Below are 20,933 nucleotides of genomic sequence, written 5' to 3'. Positions count from 1 at the left end.
GAGCGGGATAGGAGGGACGCCGCGAGTGACGACCGATTGTAGCACTATCGATTCCTCTCCGGTCACAAGCTCCGTCTGTTTTCCCGTTGATTTCATTGGTTGTCCGTGAAATAGCGAAATTTCGATTGGCCGCCAGTCGGGGCCACCTCTGATTGGCCCGAGCCGAGATGAGCGTTACAGGCGGTTCAGTCAGGGCGCAAACCGAAATTAGACTCGCGTGTAGCGGTTATTACGTCTGTTCTGTCTGTATTTCACGGTCGGCGTCTGCTGCGCGAGTGGGGCGCCGGGGCGAATGCGCCCCGCCGCCCTCTGCGCGACGGCGCCGACCCTCGTGGTGCTAGTGTCCGGCTACTAGTGTCCATCTACTAGCCAATCCCGAATCCTCCCCCTCAACTTCGTCGTCGCCTGATCCAACCGACGACGTCCTATATCTACATCGACGGCGGCGAGCCGACGGGGAAAAGAATCATCAATCCGATCGGTGACACCTTCATATATGTTGGTTCACTTCTTCCCCTTCTTCCCCTTGGCCGCCTTCGTCTCCGTCTTGGCGTCGCCGTTTCCGTTAGCCTTCGCGTCCGACGAGCCCGCCTTGCCGCCGTCCTCGCCGCCGTCAGCCCCGTCACCGTTCTTCTTCTCGAGCTCCGCGAGTTCAGCCTTGGTGAGAAACCTTCCCCCGGCGCCTCGCACCCTGCGCTGCGCGTGGTTGTGCCTCGACTCGTGGAGGTAGGGCTTACGCGACTTGATCAGGCGGTTCTCGCTCTCAGCCTTGGCCCTCGCCGCGCGACGGCGGAGGATGCCGTGATACTGCTTGGCGTTGACGTACACCGGCTCCTCCTCCATCTCGCTCGGCAGCATCATCCTCGCGCTCTGCAAGCCGCCCATCATGTGCGGCGCCACCATCGTCTGCTGACCGTAGGCCATCATGCCGCTGTATCCGTACGGGTCGTAGGTGGCGTACGCGGCGCGCTGTTTCGATTCGGGTTTAGGGGGGAAACGGGGACGGAAATAGGTCAGCGACGCGTCGGAACCGACGGACGAGAGCGCGCGAGAGGGGGCGCCGCCGACGGCGAGAGATTATCGACGCGGGCGGTGACTCACCAGGTACTGCTCCCCGTTCATGTTGCTCGGAGCAGCCCCGTTGATGTTGTTTGGATCAACCTGCGCCGGGTCGTACGCGACGACTGCGGGACGGATCGCGGGAGGGATGTCGACGTCAGTCGCGACGAAGGGGGGGCGATGTTCCAATCGGGTAGCCGAGGGTGATGAATTCTTCTCGCCTCGCCGAGCGCGGGCGGGTCGACGTGGGACGCGATTGTCGCGACGCGAGCCCGGTTCGCGTCGCGAGGTTCGAGTATCAATCGAGCAAACCCACGCGGATTAGCTTCCCGCGGTCGGCGATGACGCGGCGAGCGCGAGTCGCGCGGGGCCGCGCGTCTCCGGCGGGCTCTCCGCGCCAAGGCTTTTTCCCGCGGGAAGCGAAAAGTGCAGGCTGCTGGCGCATACGGCGAAGGGAAAGAGAAGGTGGTGGTGCGGATTTTCACGATGGAACCGGCTGGCGCGCGGACTTACCCGCTCCCTGAGGCGCCTGCATCGCGGCTGATTCCGCTTAACCGCTCACGAACGTGCGCACACGCGTGGGTATCAGCGCAGTGTGCCGCTTTCGCCCCGCGCGATCGCTCGCCCGCTACGCGAACCCGTGGACTCCGAGAAGACTCCGCGCTCGGCGCTCGCAGAGCACGATGCAACCCCGGAGATTACCCCCGCGGAGACGCGCGTCGCTCGTGAGACGCGACCACCCCGGTCGCGAAGCGCACCGCTGAGACTTAGCCGACGAGCGCTGCGACCGAGGTCCAGCCCGTTTCCACGCGCGAAAGGACCGCGCGCCCAGCTAGTGGCGCGCCAGCACGGCCGAGGTCGCCACGAGAGAAAACTCCCACGAAGCACAGACCCACTGCCCTCCGCTGTCACGACCGAACGGACTCTTTTCGCACAAAAGCTAACCGCGAATAGCCCGTCAACGAGGGTTCACGCAAGTCGGATTCACGATACCGCGACGTGATAGGCTTAATACCCTCTCCGCGCTGCTGATTTGGCTCCAAACGATTGGATGTGGAAAAAAATACCCCTACGCGGGCCCAAAAAGTGCGTATTTGGCACGGAAACTGATCGGATGTTCTCACTTGTGGCCCATAGGATCTCGGCAAATGCAGAGATTCGCCAAAAATAGGGGTCGATTGCGTTAAAAATACCCCTGTTTCGGTGAAAAATAGGGGTGCAAAGTGAATCAGCAGGTTCGAATTTTCGTCAGAGATCTCCGCGATCCGTCCGGCCAATGAGAGCGCTACGTTAGAGGAGTGGTTTTCGAGTTTCCGAAATTCCGCCCCGCAGTCTCGCACAGCGGAGGAGTAAGAGTCTGGCCGAATAGGGTTACAAATCTCAAAAAACATCTTCTTCGATCGCGAATCAGCTTCGTGGATTATGCTTTCGGTCTGGGAAGAAGCGATCTGCGACGGGCTGGGGCGGAAAGCGTGGACGCTCGTCGAACTGTTTGCTCATACGGACCGCGAGGCGTCAAATCGCGTTAAAACCCCCATCGCATCACACTACGACGCGTGCGGCTAATTGCGTATTTGGAAAAAAGTCTCGAACCCGCCCACAAGTCGCCGTGAGCCGCGCAAAAGGCCAGCGCACAGGCGAACCGGTTAGGTTTTGCGGCTGGGAAAACTCGCCCCCGTTGCCGTCCGAGCTGACTTGTCCCCACTGGCACCAGTGCTCTCGTCCGGTGCTCGCCTGGGAATTTCCTCGACCGGCCTCGCGAGGCGCGTGCTGGGCGCGCGGGAGCACAAAGCCGCCGCGCGCGCTGACGACGGTCAACGCCGCGACGTAAAGTATCCAGCGAGCGAGCGAGCTCGACGCGGCGGAGAGAGCGCGAGTCGCGGCGGGACTCGGACGACCAAAGGCCCCGGGCTCGCACGCGACGCAGCGAGGGGAGGGAGATTTCCGTTGGGCCGGCAAAAAGCGACCATCCGCCGGGGGGTTGGGCGGCTGTGCGTCGCGAGGTGAGGACGGCGACGCGCGGCCGAGAGGAGCTCGACCTCGAGTAGGTCGCGCGCGGCGACGCGGCCGAGAGGAGCGGCCCCTCGAGCGCGTCGCGCGCGCGAGGGGCGGGGCCCGGCACGCATCTGGAAGAGACGGAGACGACCGCGCGCTGAGTCACGATGACGCTCTCCAGCGGCTCGCTGGCGTCGCAGGGCGAGGAGGAGCATCCCGAGCTGTCCCGCCCCAGGCCGACGGAGAAGTACTGGGAGGATTACGAGGACTGGAAGGTGAGCGCCGACGAACGAAACGCCGCCGCGTCTCGCCCCGCCCGCGACGAACGAACCCCGACCCCGCGCCCGCGTCCCTCGCACCAACCCATCGAGAAGAGATTTGGCGCGATCGCCGGCTTAAGTCGACTCATCACCGACCCAAAATGCTAATCCCCGTCCCCCTCATCCCCCTTATACAGACGCACCATCCCAGCGCGATCGAGTCCTTCGATCGCTTCAGGGCTGTCGCGCAGGGCAAGCTCCTCACCGTCTTTCTCGACTACGACGGCACCATATCCGACATCGTCTCCAACCCCGACAAGGCGTACATGACGGACGAGATGCGCGACGCGGTGAGCCGCGTGGCGTCGCTGTATCCCACCGCGATCATCAGCGGCAGGTCCCGCGAGAAGGTGTACGACTTTGTCCGCCTGCCGCAGCTCTACTACGCCGGGTCGCACGGGCTGGACATCGTCGGTCCCAAGCACGACGACGACGAAGATCACGTCGAGCTCCACCAGCCCGCGCCGTGGGCGCCCGCGGTGATGGATCGCGTGTACCGGTGGTGCAAGGAGGCGGTGAGCGACATCCCGGGCGCCAACGTGGAGCACAACAAGTTCTGCGTGTCCGTGCACTACCGCAACTGCGAGCAGAAGTGGTGGGGCGCGGTGCAAGACGTCGTGCACCGCGCCGTCGCCGCCGATCCCAAGCGACTTAAAAAAGCCGAGGGTCGCAAGGTTTTCGAAGTGAAACCCAGGGTGGCGTGGGACAAGGGAAAGGCGCTCAGTTTTCTTCTCGGAGAGCTGGACCTGCACAGGAGGTACGGATACGCGCAAGGGGAGATCATGTCGCTGTACTTTGGGGACGACCACACCGACGAGGATGCGTTTCACGAGTTGCGCGAGGTGCCGAAGGAGTGCGGCGCCGGAGTCATCGTGTCCACCGTGCCGAAGCCCTCCAACGCGCGTTTCAGCGTCAGAGATCCGGGCGAGGTGCTGGTGTTTTTGAACAAGCTCGCGGACCTGGCGGAGAGCGGCGTGACCAAGAGCCTGTGCACCAGCGTGGCGAGCGGTAAGGGGAGGTTGACGGGTGGGAGAGGGGAGGGCGGCGGCGGTTCCGACTCGAGCGGCCACTCGAGCGACCCCGTCGCCGAGACCAACCGGGGTCGACGGGGCGAGGCGGCGTGAACGAGCGATGACGGGCGCTCAACTCGCGCGACGTTTCGACTCGCGATGGATTTGTAACGACACGGGTTTGACATCTCATCACTGCACTACGGGGCTCACTTCTTGCCCTTTTTCTTCTTTTTCTTTCCCGACCCGGGGGATGGCGCCGCCGCCGCCGCCTCGTCCCCGTCCCCCCGTGGATGCTCCACCAGCGTGGTGTCGAGTATGCCGTCGACGTCCACCCCCCGCGCCATCATCGCCTCCCTCAGCTCCGCCTCGTTCACCCCCGACGCGAGCGCGACACGCACCGCCTCCCTCAGCGCCTCCGCCGTCGCCTCCCGCACCCGTCGCTCGCGCTCCGACGCCGACGGCTTCGCCGGAGACGTGACCGGCGACGCCGCCTTCTCCCACGCGCCCTGCTCCACGCGGAGCGTCGCGATCTCCTTGCGTATGCGCTCCAGCTCTGCGCGTTCGCCGGCGAGCGCGCGCTCCGTCGCCTCCGCCCGCGCCTCCGCTCGCGTCGCCTTGAGCCGCAGCTCAGCCTTGCTCGGGGATTCCCCAAACTTGGGAGGCGGGGGTATCGGGACCCCGCCGCCGGGGCCGCCCCGCGCGGAGTGCACCGGCGTGGACTTGGCGCTGGCGTACGCGGACCCGCCCGGGGTGTTCAGTATCGCCCCCGGGGTCATGAAGGGCGTGCCGCCTCCGGCCAGCGGTTCGACGACCGGCGAGATGGCGGATGGCTCGGAATCTCGCGGCGACGTCTCCGGCGTGTTGACGTCGCTCGGGGGAACCGACTGGCTCGCGCTGTTGTACTCGCTGCCGAGCGGATCCGTCTTGAAGTCGGACGCGGCGTCGGAGAAGGCGGTGGACGTGTTCGCCGACATCGACTGCTGGCTCACCGCCGCGGTCGCCTCCGCGAGGCGTTCGCGAAGGCTGCGCTCCTGCGCTTCCTTCTCCGCGAGCGCGATTCTGAGCTGCGCGTTTTTAGCGTTTGCCGCCTCCAAGTCGGCCGCGGCTGCGGCGGCGACCGTCTCCATCGTGCGCTGCGCGTGCGCCACTGCCGCTTGCACCTCATCGGCGTGGTCGCGCTCGCGTTTCTCGACCCTCGACGTGGCGAGCGCGAGCTCCTCGCCGAGCTCGGACGCCCTCCTCTGCGCCTCGGCAATCTCGGATTCAGCCGCCGCGGTGACCACCCTCAGCTCCGCCGCCTTCTCCGCTGCAGCCTTGGAGGATGCGACGTCCCCACCCTTGATCTCCGCCTCGACCTCCGTCCGCCGCGACGCAAGCTCCTTTTCCCGCGTCTTCTGCTTCTCGAGCAGCTCCGCCAGCTCCGCCTCGCGCGCGTGCGCCGACGCGAGGGCCGTTTCCCACGCGGCTCTCTCATCCGCCATGCGACGCTCAGCCGCGAACTTCTCCTGCGTGAGCCTGGCCAACGCCGCGTCCGCCTTGTCGAGCTGCGCCTTGGCCTTGGCGTCCATGGCGTCGAGCGCGACGCCGGCGTCGGCGTCGCGGGTCGACGGGGAGAACATCGCGTCCTCGTACGTATCCGCGGCGGCGTCCTTGGCCGTCTTGGTCAGCGTCTGCGGGTCGGCGCCCGGGGCGGATTCGGCGAGCGTCTCGGCGGCGGCGGCGACGCCCGCGGCCTGCTCTATGGCGCGTAGTTTCGCGGCGCGCTCGCGTTCCACCACCGTGAGCAGCGTCGCCTGCCTCTCCTCCAGCGACTTCATCTTGCGCCTGGCCTCCTCGAGCTGAAACTTGAGCTGCACCTCCGACGCGAGCGCCTCGGCGGCGCGGGCGGCGGTGATCTCCAACGCCTCCTTGAGCTGGTCCGCGGCCTCGTTCGCGAGCTCGTGCTGCATCTCGGTGAAACGCGGCGAGGGCGACGTCTTGCCGCCCGACGGGGAAGGCGCCTGCTGAGGCGCCGTCTGCGATTGACCACCCGCGTTCGATTGCATCTGCTTAAGATCTTCGGGTTTGTCTGGGGGTCCCCGCGCGGGCTCGGGTTCCTTCGCGCTTCCCGGCGGCGTGCCCCTGCCGAACAGCCGGAACAGGGGGAGCTTGGGGACCCTCGGACCGGTGCGCTCCTTCTTCGCCTGAGCGTTCGCGTCTCCCGGGCCTTCCTCTCCCGATCGCGCGGTGTTGGGCGGCGAGACGAGGTCCTGGTCGTCGAGGTCGGACATGTGCCCCGTGTCGGATTTTTCCGATCGGTTCGACTTCATCGGCGACGATTGCTTGCTGTCCATCGTCCTCGCCGTGTTCGCCGCGGAGCTGCCGGCGCCGATGGACGACACGTCCGTCCCGGTGATGGAGAACGGGGTGCCGGTGCCGGCTGGGGTCGTGTTTAGCGAGCTGGGGTAGTTGGTCACCTCGAGGTGGTGCGATCCCGACGGCGTCAGGTCGGTGCGGGGGGTGGTGTTGGGGGTGGTCTTGAGCGACGACCCGAGAGTCACGTCGCTGACGCCCGAGACGGATCCCGGGGTGGACGCGCCGGACTTGGACCCTGATGACTTGGCGGTCTTCTTCTTCTTCTTGCCACCCGAGTCGGCGCCGCCCCTGGGCAGGACGTTGGCGAGGAGCACAGCGCCCGCCGCGCCGAGCGCGAGCGCCGCGAGGACGCTGGCGTCGATGCGCTTGTGCGATTCGTCCTTGCCGGCTCTGATGTCCGCCTTGCGCTTAGCCTTGGCGGCCGCCTTGGCCTTCTCCGCGGCGACGCGTCTCTTCTCCTTGTCGGCGTTAGCTTTGGCCTTGGCCGACTCCGCGTCCTTAGCCTCGCGCTCCCTCCGCACCTTCTCCTCAGCCTTGGCCTTGATCGCCGACGCTTTGGCCCTCTCCGCCGCCTTGGCCTTGTCCGCCTTGGCCTTCTCCTGCGCTTTCTTCGCCGCGGCGGCCGCCTTGGCGTCGGCCCGTAGCCTGTCCGCCCTCGCGCGTTCCTCCGCCTTTTCCTTTGCGAACTTTGCCTTTTCCGCGTCCGCCTTTGCCTTGGCGTATTTGGCGGCGGCGACGCGCGCAGCCTTGGCGCTGTCCAGCGCCGCCTGCTTCTTGGCCTGCTCAGCGGCCGCCTTGTCCACCTCGGCCTTGACGCGCGCCGCCTTCTCCTCCCGTTCGCGCGCCTCCTGCGCGTCTCGCTCCTCCCGCTCCTTTTTTTGCCTCTCCGCCTCCTCGGCTCGTTTCTTCGCCAGCCGCTCCTTGGTCGCCTTCATCTCCTGCGAGACCTCCTCCGCGTTCTTCCGGGCCTCCTCCGCCTTGAGCCTGCGCTCCTCCGCGGCGGCCGCCTCGCGTCGCTTCGCGAGCTCGGCGCGTTCCTTCTCGAGCGCCTCGAGCTTGGCCTCGACGGCTCGTTCGCCGTCGGCGATGTCGCGCTCAATCTCCGCTCGGCGCTCGGCGGCGGACCTCTCGGCCCGCGCGCGGGCATCCTCGAGCGCCTTGACCTCCTCCGCGTGCTCAGCCTTGATGGACCTGTCGAGCTCGTCGTCCTCCCTGTGCAGGGCGGTCCATCGGGACTCGCGGCTGGCGATGTCGATGTCCCGTTCCCGTTCGAGCTCCCGCTGGCGCTTGGTCAGTGACTGCAAAACCACCTCGTGCTCGCGCTCCAGCGTCTTGCGCCGGTGCGCCAGCGCCTTGAGCCGCTCGTTCGCCTCGCGGTTGGCGATCCTGCGCTCCTCCTTCGTGGCGTTCGCGGGCACGAGCTTGTTCACCGGCCAAGCCAGTTCGCGCTCCAGATCGCGGTGCTTCTGCTCGAGCGCGTCTTGCTTGATCCTGCGCTCCCGTTCCAGGTTGCGCTGCCTGAACTCGAAGTCGAGGTCCTTGGCCTTGACGTCGCGCTCGAGCTCGCGACGCTTCTTCTTGAGCTTCTGACGCTTCGCCAGCTCGAGGCTGTCCACCTCCTTTTGGCGCTTCTCGAGCGCGCGTTCGCTCTCCTTCGCAGCCTTCTCAGCCTCCTTGACCTTCGCCGCGATGGCCTTATCCGTCGCCTTGGCCTCCTCCTCGATGGCCTTAGCCTTGGCCTCGATCTCGGGCTCGGAGGGCTCCGACGCCTCGCGCCTCTTGCGCTCCTCGGCGGCAGCCTTGGCCTTCGCCTCGGCGGCTTCGCGCTTAGCCTTGGCCTCCTCGATGGCCTTAGCCTTGGCCGCTGCTTGGCGTGTTTTTTCAGCCTTGTCCTCGGCGGCTCGTCTCTCCTTCTCCTCCTTCTCCGCCGCGGCGCGCTTGGCGGCGCGCTCTCTCTCGAACTCGCGTTCCGCGCGTTTGGCCGCGTCCGCCTTGGCCTTGTCGGCTGCGGCTTTCGCTTTAGCCACCTCCCTCGCGCGCTTCTCGAGCCGAGCCTTGGTGGCGGCTTCCTGATCCTCCGGGGTTTGATCCGCCAAACCCAGGTTCTTGGCGACGTCCTCGAGCTTGTCCTGGACGATCATGGCGTACCTGTCGAAGAGCTCGGCGCCGGTGGGGCCGGGCACCTCGGTCTTCTCCGCCGCGGACGACGCGGGATCTGGCCCCCGCTTTCCCTTCGTGGCATCCTTCGCGGGCGGCGCCTTCTCCGCGGACGGCGGCTTCTTGACCGCCTCACCCTTGGGGTGCTTGGCGACGACGGACTCGACGACCGCGAGTATGTCCGTGCCCTTCGCGGTCATCCACGCCGGGTCGGGGCGGGGCGGCGCCGCGAGCGCGTCGGCGATTTTCTTCGCCGCCGTAGCCTCTCGCTCGGCGTCTTCGGCCAGTTTGCGCTCCTCCCGCTCGCGTCGCAGCCGCGCGCGCTCGAGTCGCCGCGCCTCCTTCTCCTCCGGCGTCGGGGGCGCGGGGAGAGACGCGGCGCGCGGGGGGCGACGACGACGCGTCTTGACCATCTCGCGGTAGTCCGGGTCGTCCTTGTCGATGCCGTCGCTGACGTTTGGCGCGAAGTTGAACCCGGCTCCGTCGCCGTCCCCGTCCCCGTCCCCGTCGTCGTCGTACTTTGGCGCGCGGGACATGGCGACGCGAATGGCGCGGATCGCATCCTCCGCCACGCCGTCCAGCTCCGGGACCGGGATCGTAGGTGCGGGGATCGAGGGAAGCTTGACGTCCACGGCGGGGAGCTTCACCTTTGGCAGCTCGGGCATGGCCATCTTCTTCGGGGCGTCGGCGGGCGCCTTCTTGGGCGCGGGCGGCGGTGGCTTGGGCTTGGCCGGAGTGAGTTCCGCCTTGGGCGGAGGCGGCTTGGGCTTTGCCGGGGTCGGCGCGGCCGCCTTCGTCGCCGTGGCGAGCGGCGCCGATTCCTTGGCCGGCGACTCGGCCTTCTTCTTTAGCGCGGGAGCGGCCGCGGCCTGCGGAGGCGCGTCGTCGACGCCGGGCCCGACCCAGAAGGGCGCGACGGCCTTGGCACGGCGGTCGAGCTCGTCCATGGACGCGTTCAACGCGGCGCCGTCGAGCTTGGACTTGGATCCGAGCGCCAGATCGCGGCGCGTCGCCGCCTTGGCCGCGGCCGCCTTCAGATCGTACGCGACGCTCCCGCCGAGGTACTCGAGCACCTCCTCCGACTCCGACATGCCGGTCTTCAGCATGTCCTTCACCGCGCCGGAGGCGATCGCGTCGATCTTTGGGAGGGTAATCGCCGCGGTGTCCGCGAGCTGGGACGGCCCGGGGGGCGACGCCGTCGCCATCGCCTCCGATCGAGTCCTGGCGGGAAACCGGCGCTTCAGACAACCAAGATTATGTTATCACCACGGGCGACTCCTCGGCCGCGGCGTGGGAACGGGGGCGCGTCGAGGCGTCGGCGGCGAACGTGCGCGTCGCTCGCGTGCGTGCCTCGGGGGCGAGTTCGATTCGCGCGCGCGGCGGTGCGGGAGCGGGGTCTCGCTCGGGCCGCACGGGGCGCGCAATGCGACACGGAGAGCGGGGGTCGACGATTCCGGGACCTCTATCACCATATGCCGGCTGGTCCACAAGTTTTTTTTTTGCGCCTGAAAACCGACCCCACAGCAGGCGGAGAGGGGTTGAGGAGAAATGGTCCAGAAATGAGGGTTCTTTTTCCAACGCCATTCTCGGGAACAGGGCTGCCCTTGCCGACCCGCACGCAACGTGATTTTCCCGCAAAAAATATCTCTCAGACGTATTTCCAAATAAGGCTTTTCATCTGCTTGGCTTTTTACCCAGATGTTTTTGAAAATGGAGAAGTCGGTCAGAAGGATCACGAAGGGACTCCTCCACCAGGCCTTGCTGCGTTTTTTTCCTTGGTTTTTTATTCCCTTTCGGTCCGCTGGGCTCCTCGCCATTGGCGCGCACGCGGCATCGCGGCCCTGGGATTTTTCCATCCAGCCCCAGAGCCGGACTCCGCACGCGCGCAAAAAGGCGATCGCCCCGAGCGACACGCCCCGTCGCGGCTTCATCACCCCGGCGGCGGCGTTCTACGCTCGGACCGACCCTCGTTGAAAGGGTCCCTTGTCGGTTAACCGACCGAGACCTCGAGGCCTCGCTCCGCGCGCCGGGTCGAGTGCCCGCGGCCGCGATGGAGCACCCGTACGACCCGTGGGACTTCCCCGGTGCCCCACGCGTCAACGACCAGAACCGTCACAACCCCTACAACGGATACCACGGCAACGAGCTCGAGTTCGTCGAGACGTGCCTCGCGATCTTCCACGAGGCCGGGCTGCTGACGCACTTCGGCATCGAAGACGGGTTGGCGCGCAGGTTCTTCGCGAACATGTACGCCAGCTACGGCGCGATGCCCTACCACTGCGCGCTCCACGGCCAGGAGGTGCTCGCGGCGGCGCACTGCCTGACCAGGGAGATCGTCGAGTGCGGCCACGGCCCGTTCACCAAGCTCGAGATCCTCGCGCTCTACGTCGCGGCGCTGGGGCACGACGCGGGGCACTTCGGCGTTAACAACGCGTACCTGCAGAACAGTCGCCACGCGCTGTACAAGCTGTACACGGAGAGCACGCTGGAGCACTACCACGCGCAGATCTTGGCGCAGACCGTCACGCACCCCGCCGACGGCATCGCGACGTGCATCCCCGAAGCTGGGGGCGCTCGAGCGGATTTCTTCAGGCTGCTGGAGGACATCGTGCTCGCGACGGACATGAGCAGGCACAAGCACCTCGTGGGCGAGTTCCAGTGGTGGGTCGAGGAACTCGCGGGCGGGAGCGTGGGCGCGGGCGTCTTCCTCCGCCAGGGCGACAGCGCGAGGGGATCGGACGGCGAGAGAGCCGGAGGGGCGTCGTCGGGGGGAATCACGGAGCTCCTCCGCTTCGGCGGCGAGCGAGCGGACAGGGCGCCCGCGCTCGTCCGCGCGCGCAGGCTGGACACCGAGCGACGCGAGATGCTGCTGATCATCTGCATGAAGTGCGCGGACCTCAGCGGCCTCGTCATGGACCTGCCCCGCGCGGACTTTTGGGGCTACCGCATCATGATGGAGAACCTGAAGCAGGGCGAGCGGGAGATGCGCGAGCGGGTGGAACAGACGACGCCGACGACGAGGGAGGGTGCGCTGGCCAACTACTTCGCGCACCAGGCGGGGTTTCTGGAGCACGTCGTCCTCCCGATGTTCGACACCCTGACGCTTTTCACCTCCGGGCGGTTCAGGAAGAAAGTGTTGGCGTTGGGGAGCGAGAACTTAGCGGCGTGGCGAAAAGGGCACGGGGAGGCGATGATGACCCGCGCCAAGATGCAGCGCGAGGCGGCGCTCACCCGACACCTCATGCGGTGCTGCGCGGGCTTCCTCATGGTCGTGGTGTTCATCATAAGCCGCGGCATGCTGCTGCGAAAGACGATGAACGAGATGGCGGGCGAGTTCCGCGGGAGCGCGAACCCGTACGCGGCGCAGGCGTTGGACGATCTCGCCGTCCTCCGCTTCGTCTTCAGGTGGATCGCGCTCGTCTTCGGGTTCCTCGCGGCGTGTTGCCTCACCCTCGCCTCACCGATCGTCGGCGCCCGGTGCAGCGCGTCGTGTCGCGAGGCGGTCATCAACGTCTTCTTCGTGGTTCAGGTTGTCGTTCGGTACTCGATGAACGTTTTGCGGTACGCGACGGTCAAGTCGATGACTCGCGCGGGGATGTTCGACATCGTGGGCGATCCGTTCGTGCGCAAGTCGGCGGCACAGCTGTACCTCAACGGCGTCGGCGTGACGAATAACCACGTCGTGACGCCGTGCTTGTTCACGCTCATATACTACATAGGTCTGCCGTACTACTCGCCTGGGGTGCACTGGTTCATGCACTGCACCAACGTGGCGTTACGGTTTGTGCTGGATCACAACCTCAAGGTGAACGAGGCCGACACCAGCATGCTGGGCTTGGTGTGGCGGATGGAGGACGTCACGAGGGGCTGGCTGACGATGCTGGCTTTCCCGCTGGCGCTGGCGGTGTTTGACAGGCGGGGGTTCTGGGCACTGATGCCCAGGCCAGTCAAGAAACAGTTCTCGAGGATGCGGCGGTGGCAGTACACGAGGAGAGTTCGGGCGAGGGCGGACGGGGGAATTCGCGGCAAGTCCCACGACGCCTGAGCGGTTGTCACATATATCATAGATGCAATAGCGCGCGTGTGAAATAGCTGTATTGTTCATAAAGCAGCACAGCACAGGTAACATGACCACTCATCAGACCCATATCCCGTGGACTTAACTTTTTTGCACCCGCGCGGGATATTTTTTTTCTTTCAGAGGAAAGCGGGGAAAAAGCGCGGGCAGACTCATAATCGCTCGTCTCATGGCTGCCGTGAGTGGTGCAGTCGGTGCCGTATCGCGCCCTCTCGGCCGCGATCCGCTCACGCACCGCGTACGGCTCAAGTTCGCGCTCAACTCCCGCGCGTCGCTCGCCCCGTCCCCCGCGTCCGCCGGCATCCCCGGGGCGACCAACGATGGTATCAAAAAAGCGTCCGTCCTTTTCCGCCGTTTGGGAGGCGCTCCACGCGTCGTCGGTTCTCGCTCGTCCGCGGCCCACGTGACCCGCGCGGTCGTCGCGCCCAACTACAAGGACGACCTGGACTTTGACGAGGACGATGACGTATACACGTGGCGCGTCGGCGGCGCCAACGACATACCGATCAGGCACCTGCGCGACGTCTACCGCGGCGAGGCGCCCCTGGTGGCCATCCCGAATCCGTTCTGCACCTCGTCCTCGTGCCCCGTGCGGGGGATCGGCGATCGCACGCCGCTCAACCTGAACAGGGTGTTCGTCAGCGAGGACGACAGGGTTTTACTGAAGGCGATCGCGTTCGGGTAAGCCGCGAACCCCGCCCGAGAACCCCGCCGTTCCTCTTTCTTGTTTTTTTTTTTTTGAAGGAGTATCTTTCCCGGAGAGGGTGAATAAAATTGACGTCTCGCCAACCGCCCCGTCCTCCCGACAGGTCTCCCGACTCCTTGGCCGCGCAGTGCTCGTTCGACTGCTCCGTCGACGGCAGCTTCGACGAGCCGTGCGACGTCTGCTCCTTCACGCCCGAGTTTTGCTACCGAGCGGGCCCGAGGGCTAAGATTTATTTTGAACCGGCCGAGGTTCACGCCGCCATCGTCAACTGCGGGGGTCTGTGCCCGGGAATCAACGACGTGGTGCGATCCGTGGTGAACACGCTCGAGGTTGGGTACGGGGTGAAGAAAATCTCCGGGATCCGGTTCGGATGGGGCGGGTTTTGGAAAGACGGAGTGGAGAACATGCCGCTGACTAGGCGAAACACATCGGGGGTTCAGGACCGAGGCGGGTCCATCATTGGCTGCGGCCGCGGCGGCGGCGACGTCCCCAAGATCGTCGATTCCATCGAGCAGCAGGGGATCAACATGGTGTTTGTCATCGGCGGTAACGGAAGCCACGCCGGGGCGAACGCGATCAGTGCCGAGTGCGCCGAACGAGGCCTTAAGGTTTCGGTCGTCGGCATCCCCAAAACCATCGACAATGACATTCTGCACATCGACAAAACCTTCGGGTTCGACACTGCCGTGGAGGAGGCGCAGAAGGCTATCAAGGCGGCCGCGGTCGAGGCCAAGTCTGCGCTCAACGGCGTCGGCGTGGTCAAGCTCATGGGCCGCCAGTCCGGCTTCATTGCCATGCACGCGGCGTTGGCATCGGGAAGCGTGGACGTGTGCCTCATTCCCGAGGTTCCGTTTGCGATGGAGGGACCCAACGGGGTGGTGGAGCACATCAAGAGCCTTCTGGCCACGCAGGGCCACGCGATCATCTGTCTCGCGGAGGGTGCGGGCCAGGAGTACGTCCAGGAGACGGGAACGGACGCGGGGGGCAACCCCAAGCTCGGCGACATTGGGCCGTGGTTCTGCAAGCGGCTCAAGCGGGAGATGTCGTGCGACGTCAAGTACATCGATCCTACCTACATGGTCAGGGGCGTCACCGCCAACGCGCACGACTCCATCTACTGCACCATCTTAGGTCAGAACGCGGTGCACGGGGCGTTCGCTGGTTACACGGGAATCTCCATCGGCATGGTGAACACCCACGCGGTTTTCCTGCCAATCGAGCGGCTCATCGAGAAGGAGCGGCTCGTCGACCCCGACGGCAGGATGTGGCACAGGCTGCTGACGTCGACGGGCCAGCCGGACTTCGCGATGAACGAGTAGCCGAGGAGGTTGTGGTTTTTTTTTTTCGAGACTTGACAAATTAATTTGAGCGGCGGCTTCGCGACTTGTAAAAGACGACACTCCTCGTGTGGAAAACTTTGATTGAAAAAAACGTCCACGGTGTCTGCTTGTGGTTGTTTCTGTGGTTGTGCTATCGCAAGACAGGGTTTAAGTAGTGTTGTGGGGAAAAGAATGATGCGGCTCCCCGATCGAACGAGGCGTCGCGACGAATCGCGCGTCCGTCGACTCTCTCACGCGGAGGCGGCAACCTCCTCGGGGACGACGTCGGTAGCCTCTGGGGTGTTCGCCTCCGACGGGGGCACCAGCTGCCAAAACTTGGGCAGGTACTCGGCCCACTCGGCGAGCACCGCCTTACCCTTGGGGGAGCCGGTCTTCGCGACGTGCTCCTCGATGAGTCCCTTGAGCTGCGCCTCACCCGCGGAGGTGGCGACGCGCTGCATGGAGACAATCTCGCCGTTAACCTTGGACGCGAAGGTGTCGTCCTCGTCGAGAAAGTACCCGATGCCGCCGGTCATGCCCGCGCCCACGTTGCGCCCGACGCGACCCAACACAACCACGACTCCGCCCGTCATGTACTCGCAGCAGTGGTCGCCGGTGCCCTCGACGACCGTCTCCGCGAGCGAGTTCCTCACCGCGAACCTCTCACCCGCCCTGCCGTTGAAGAACGCCTTCCCGCCGGTTGCGCCGTAGAGGCACGTGTTCCCCGCGATGATGCAATCCTCGGGGGCAAAGGGAGACGCCGCCGGGGGCATGATGGAAACCTCACCGCCGGACATCGACTTGCACACGTAGTCATTCGCCTCGCCGACGAGCTTCACCGACACGCCGCCCACGGTGAACGCGCCGAAGGACTGGCCCGCGGAACCCTCCAGCTCGATGTTGAGCTTTCCGGCGAAACCGGAATCCCCGTACTTGGCGGCGACGACGCCGGCGACTCGCGCGGTGGCGCAGCGATCGGTGTTGATGATCTCCTTCTTGACGGTGTACTCGCCCTCCTCCTCGATCGCCTTGATGACGGCAGGGTCCTCGAGGATCTCGTCGTCGAGCATGCGACCGTCGTCGTGCGTGGCTTGCGCGAGTCGAGCCGAAGAAACACCGCCTTCGCCGCTCGACGTCGTGAGGAAGGAGAGGTCGAGGCCGGACGTCTTCGCGGGCTGGCCCGGGGCGCTTCCGTCGGGGTGGGCGCGCTTCTGCGCGAATAGGTCGTTCCTGCCGATGATCTCGTCCAGAGATTTGTACCCCATCGCCGCGAGCTCCTCGCGCACCTCCTGCGCGCACAGCTGGAAAAAGTTGACCAAGTCTCCGGGGGCGCCGGGGAACCTAGCCCTGAGCTCCTCCCGCTGGGACGCGACGCCGACGGGGCAGTTGTTGGTGTGGCAGATGCGCGCCATGACGCACCCGGTGGCGATCATGGCGACGGTGCCAAAGCCGTACTCGTCGGCGCCCATGAGCGCGCACTGGATCACGTCCAGACCGGAGCGGCAGCCGCCGTCGGCTCGGAGAACCACGCGTTGGCGAAGGTCATTCTCGACGAGCGTCCTGTGCGCCTCGACGAGACCCATCTCGAGGGGCCCGCCCGCGTGCTTGATGGAGGAGAGGGGCGACGCGCCGGTGCCGCCGTCGCCGCCGGAAATCTGGATGATGTCCGCGTTCGCCTTGGCGACGCCCGAAGCGACTGTGCCGATGCCAGCCTGGCCCACGAGCTTCACGGAAACCTTAGCCTTGGGGTTGACCATGTGGAGATCGTAGATGAGCTGCGCGAGGTCCTCGATGGAGTAGATGTCGTGGTGCGGGGGAGGGGAGATGAGGGGCACGCCAGCCTTGGAGCGGCGAAGAGACGCGATGTAGGGCGACACCTTCTTGCCGGGGAGCTGACCGCCCTCGCCAGGCTTGGCGCCCTGCGCAACCTTAATCTCGAGCTGGTCGGCAGCCATGAGGAAGGAGGTGGTGACACCGAAACGGCCGGAAGCAACCTGCTTGATGGCGGAGGACGCGACGTCCCCGGTCTTCAGGCCCCGGAGGTGGGGAAAAGTCTCGGACTTGCCCTCAGCATCCGCGGAGATCTTCTCGTAGCGTTGGGGATCCTCGCCACCCTCGCCCGAGTTGGACTTGCCGCCGATGCGGTTCATCGCGATGGCGATCGCCTCGTGGCACTCGCGGGAGATGGCGCCGAGGGACATGCCGCCGGTGCAGAAGCGCGCGCAGATGTCACCAACAGACTCCACCTCGTCGATGGGAATGGGCTCGCGGTCCGACTCGATGACGAGCATGTCGCGAAGAGACGTCGCCGGCCGGTCGTTGCGCTCCTCTTGGTAGAGCTTGTACGCGTCGAAATCGCCGCTCTCCTTCTTGCCGCCCAGCCCGATCGCCTTGTGCAGGAGCTTGGACATGTCCTGGTTGTTGGCGTGGTACTCGAGCCCGGGCTTGACCTGGAACATGCCCCTCGCGGCGATGCCGTTGAGAACCTCGCCCTCGCCGGGAAAGTTTGACGAGTAAAACGTCGCCGTCTCGGCGGCGAGATCGTCCATGTTCATTCCTCCGATGCGCGAGACGGTGCCCTTGAACGCGGTGTCGATCACCTCGGGGCCGATGCCGTAGCACTCGAAGATCTGCGCGCCGTGGTAGGAGGTGAGCAGCGAGATGCCCATCTTGGAGAGGATCTTCTTGAGGCCCTTGTTCACCGCGGCTTTGTAGTTTCGCTGCACGTCAGCCACGGACATGTTGGGCATCTTGCCGCGCTTGATGGCGTTCTCAATCTTGGTCGACCCGCGCCACTGGCGGCACGTCTCGAGCGCGAGCCACGGATTCACCGCGGAGGCGCCGAAGCCGACGAGGCACGCGAAGTGGTGCGTGGAGAAGGCGGAGGCCGACTCCACCACGATGGACGCGCGAGACCGGAGGCCAACCTTGATGAGGTGGTGGTGCACCGCGCCCACCGCGAGCATGGACGGGATGGCGGGCATCGTCGCGTCGCCGCAGTCGGGCTTGTCGGAGATGATCACCGTCTGGGACCCGCCCGCGACAGCCTTCTCGGCGGCGGCGCAGAGCTCGGCGACGGCGGCGGCCATCGCTCCCTTCTCGCCGGTGCCTGCGTACCTGGCGGGGACGCGAACGGCTTTGAGGGAATCGAGGCCCATGATGGTCTCAACGTCCTCGTCGAAGAGCACGGGGGTCTTGAGGTGCACCGCGGGGATGTCTTCGGCGCCCTTGTTGTCGAGGAGGTTCCCCTTGGCGCCCAGGGTCATCTCCAGCGACATGACGAGGCCCTCGCGCAGCGGGTCAATCGCCGGGTTGGTAACCTGCGCAAACCTCTGCTTGAAGTAGTCGTAGAGGAGGTGGGGGCGGGAGGAGAGCACGGGCATCGGGGTGTCGTCACCCATGGACCACGTGGGCTCCATGCCGTCGGCAGCCATGGACTCGATGATCATGGAGACGTCCTCCGCGGCGTACCCCGCCGCGGCTTGCGCCTCGATGAGGCCGGTGGCGTCCATCGTCGTCGCCTCTCCGGGCTCCTTGGCGTCGAGGAACTTGATGTCCTCCAGGAAACCCTTGTAATCGAGCCTGGACGCAACCTCCTTGGCCACCTCGGTGTTCTCCTTGAACTCGCCGCTCTCCAGGTCCGCCTGGATCATCATGCCGGGGCCGAGGCGGCCCTTGGCGACGATGTTAGCCGCGTTGGAGATGGCGTCGCCCAGGACGCCAACCTCGGAGGCGACGTAGATGTAGTCGTCGGAGGTGCGCCAGAAGCGCGCGGGGCGGAGGCCGTTGCGGTCGAGCCTGCACCCGAGCTTCTTGCCGTCGGTGAAGACGAGCAGCGCGGGTCCGTCCCAAGCCTCCTGCATGCCGGCGTAGTAGTCGTAGAAGGACTCAACCTCGGGGTACGTGGCGTCGAGATCCGGGTGGTTGCGGTACGCCTCGGGGACGAGGAGCATCATCGTCTCCGCGACGGGCCTGCCGGACTTGACGAGGAGCTCGGCGACGCGGTCGAGGTTGGCGGAGTCGGAGGCGGCGGGGTTGCAGATGGGTCGGAGCTCGGGCTCGCGGCCCGCCCACACCGGGTGCGTCATGTCAGCCTCTCGGGACGCCATCCAGTTGAGGTTACCCTGCAGGGTGTTAATCTCGCCGTTGTGGCCGAGGAACCTCATGGGCTGCGCGAGCGGCCACTTGGGGACGGTGTTGGTGGAGAAGCGCCTGTGGTAGATGCAGAACTGCGTCTCAAAGTCGGGGTTCTTGAGATCCTCGTAGAACTCGCCCACGACGGCGGATCGAAGCATGCCCTTGTACACGATTGTGCGGCCGGACATGGTGCAGACGTAGAAGTTCTCGGCGATGCCGGGCATCTCGGCGTTGAGCGCCGCGGACTTCTTCTCGGCGAGCTTTCGCGCGACGAAGAGCTTGCGCTCGAGGTCGTCCTCCTCGGCGCCGGCGACGAGGATCTGCTCAATAACGGGCTCAGTCGCCTTGGCCATGCGACCGACGACGGCTTTGTTCACGGGCACCTCGCGCCAGCCGAGGACGGTGAGGCCCTCCGCCTCGACGCACTCGTTGAGGATCTCGCGGGACTTTTTCGCCTGCGCGGCGTCCTGGGGCAGGAACACCATGCCGACGCCAGCCTTGCCCTCCTCGAAGCCGTCGATGCCCTCGGCCTCGCAGTACTTCCCGAGCATCTTCCACGGGATGTTGCACATGACGCCCGCGCCGTCGCCCGAGTCGTCGTCCGCGGAGCACGCGCCGCGGTGCTCCATGCAACCGAGCGCCGTGAGCGCGTCCGTCACGGTCTTGTGCGTGCGCTCCCCCTTGAGCGACGCGATGAAACCGACGCCGCACGCGTCTCGCTCCTCGAGGATCTGGTTCATGTCGACGGCGCCGCCGGCGTAGGGCTCGCGGGACGCGACGGCGACGACGTGACCGGACCTGGTCACAGCCGCGGGGGTGTCCGAGCGAAGGCTGCGGAACCTGCGATGGGCGATGGATGGACGCGATGGGCGGGGACGTGCCGTGTGAGCGGCGTTTCGGTGGACAGAGAGGCGGGGAAACGGTGGACAGTTGGAAAAAGTTGGAAAAAGGGAAAACGAAAAGGTGATGACGAATGCACGCGAGGGGTTCGGGAGGGGCGGGCGCTCACCTGGGCAGCGCCGCGGACTTCTTCAGGCCCATGAAGGAGGGCATGGACGCCTGATGGTGGAGAAGTGGGGATTATTGTCGCGGTGAGCGATGATCGGGGTTTCGGGGAAGGAGACGAGGAGGGAACGCCGCGACGGGCGTGACGTCGCCGCCGCAGCGTGCACGGGACAAGTCACGTGGGCTTCCCCAGCGGCAGGGAGGCGGGCGCGCGCCGCGAGCGCGAGGGCGCGATCGGAAACGATCCCCGACGCGCGCGATCGAGTCATCAGACTCGATCGGCGTCGTCGAGGCCGCTCGTAGATCGATCGGGCCGGCCGCGTCACGTCTCGGCGCCGCACCGCGCGCCCATCCGCTGCGCTGGAAAAGCACACCCGTCGTTGAGGGTTTGCTAGGGTCAGGTTTTGCCGGCACCCCACGCGCGCGGTTCTGGCGCGCGATACGCACCTGCTTGCCGCCGACGGATCGGAGGGATGCCGCGAGGTTCGCGGATGGCACGCGGGATGCCATGGACGGAACGCGGGCGCCGGTGGAGCGTCGGGCGACGCCCCGAGGGGCGACGACCGGCGCCGCGAGGGCGGTCGCGCGAGCGAGAGCAGGCATCGAGATTTGCCGTTCGCGCCTACGCCGTGTGGTGGTAGATAACCGCTTGCGCTCGAGGCCGCGGGCGGACCAACGAGTCTGTTCGGGCGCTTAAAGCTCCCTGCGACGACGCGATTCGACGCTGTTCCCTGTTGCGTTCGACGTGTTACGTCGACGCGCGCGGTTTATGCTCGTCGACGGGCACCC

At 66.0% G+C, this 20,933-nt stretch overlaps 6 protein-coding genes across 6 annotated transcripts; 3 read left to right on the top strand and 3 right to left on the bottom strand.

Annotated features, from left to right (window-relative positions):
• Nucleotides 1–224: 224 nt before the first annotated feature.
• On the bottom strand, nucleotides 225–1,879 carry MICPUN_106430 (predicted protein). Its single transcript, XM_002505482.1, has 3 exons — nucleotides 1,573–1,879; nucleotides 1,102–1,184; nucleotides 225–969 (listed from the first exon to the last, which is right to left on the bottom strand). Exons 1-3 carry the CDS (start codon nucleotides 1,592–1,594, stop codon nucleotides 505–507), a joined length of 570 nt encoding a protein of 189 aa, XP_002505528.1. The 5' UTR covers nucleotides 1,595–1,879; the 3' UTR covers nucleotides 225–504.
• A 1,446-nt stretch (nucleotides 1,880–3,325) lies between these two features.
• MICPUN_109378 (predicted protein) lies at nucleotides 3,326–4,578 on the top strand. Its single transcript, XM_002505727.1, has one exon. The coding sequence runs from the start codon at nucleotides 3,476–3,478 to the stop codon at nucleotides 4,496–4,498; it is 1,023 nt and encodes a 340-aa protein (XP_002505773.1). The 5' UTR covers nucleotides 3,326–3,475; the 3' UTR covers nucleotides 4,499–4,578.
• A 15-nt stretch (nucleotides 4,579–4,593) lies between these two features.
• Nucleotides 4,594–10,104, bottom strand: MICPUN_63661 (predicted protein; the record flags this gene model as incomplete). The annotated part of the gene is made up of 1 exon (XM_002505481.1): nucleotides 4,594–10,104. One exon carries the CDS (start codon nucleotides 10,102–10,104, stop codon nucleotides 4,594–4,596), a length of 5,511 nt encoding a protein of 1,836 aa, XP_002505527.1.
• Nucleotides 10,105–10,949: 845 nt separating this feature from the next.
• Nucleotides 10,950–12,944, top strand: MICPUN_63660 (predicted protein; the record flags this gene model as incomplete). Its single annotated transcript, XM_002505726.1, has 1 exon — nucleotides 10,950–12,944. One exon carries the CDS (start codon nucleotides 10,950–10,952, stop codon nucleotides 12,942–12,944), a length of 1,995 nt encoding a protein of 664 aa, XP_002505772.1.
• Nucleotides 12,945–13,146: 202 nt separating this feature from the next.
• PFK (phosphofructokinase) lies at nucleotides 13,147–15,002 on the top strand (the record flags this gene model as incomplete). The annotated part of the gene is made up of 2 exons (XM_002505725.1): nucleotides 13,147–13,658; nucleotides 13,787–15,002. 2 exons carry the CDS (start codon nucleotides 13,147–13,149, stop codon nucleotides 15,000–15,002), a joined length of 1,728 nt encoding a protein of 575 aa, XP_002505771.1.
• Nucleotides 15,003–15,073: 71 nt separating this feature from the next.
• GLU (glutamate synthase) lies at nucleotides 15,074–20,747 on the bottom strand (the record flags this gene model as incomplete). The annotated part of the gene is made up of 3 exons (XM_002505480.1): nucleotides 15,074–19,979; nucleotides 20,149–20,198; nucleotides 20,592–20,747. The coding sequence occupies 3 exons, from the start codon at nucleotides 20,745–20,747 to the stop codon at nucleotides 15,254–15,256; spliced, it is 4,932 nt and encodes a 1,643-aa protein (XP_002505526.1). The 3' UTR covers nucleotides 15,074–15,253.
• Between the last annotated feature and the right edge of the window lie 186 nt (nucleotides 20,748–20,933).

This window comes from Micromonas commoda, chromosome 13 (assembly GCF_000090985.2).
Source record: "Micromonas commoda chromosome 13, complete sequence".
Lineage (NCBI taxonomy): Eukaryota > Viridiplantae > Chlorophyta > Mamiellophyceae > Mamiellales > Mamiellaceae > Micromonas > Micromonas commoda.
The sequence above is the reverse complement of the archived record's forward strand: the minus strand, read 5'-3'. Positions and strand labels throughout refer to the sequence as shown.

Excerpts from the sequence above, each read along its gene's own strand:
- MICPUN_109378 (XM_002505727.1), top strand. The coding sequence starts at position 3,476 with ATGCTAATCCCCGTCCCCCTCATCCCCCTTATACAGACGCACCATCCC.
- MICPUN_106430 (XM_002505482.1), bottom strand. The coding sequence starts at position 1,594 with ATGCAGGCGCCTCAGGGAGCGG. Across the intron at positions 1,185-1,572 it reads GCAGGCGCCTCAGGGAGCGG|TCGTCGCGTACGACCCGGCG; the intron begins GTAAGTCCGCGC and ends TCCGTCCCGCAG. Across the intron at positions 970-1,101 it reads TGAACGGGGAGCAGTACCTG|CGCGCCGCGTACGCCACCTA; the intron begins GTGAGTCACCGC and ends GAATCGAAACAG.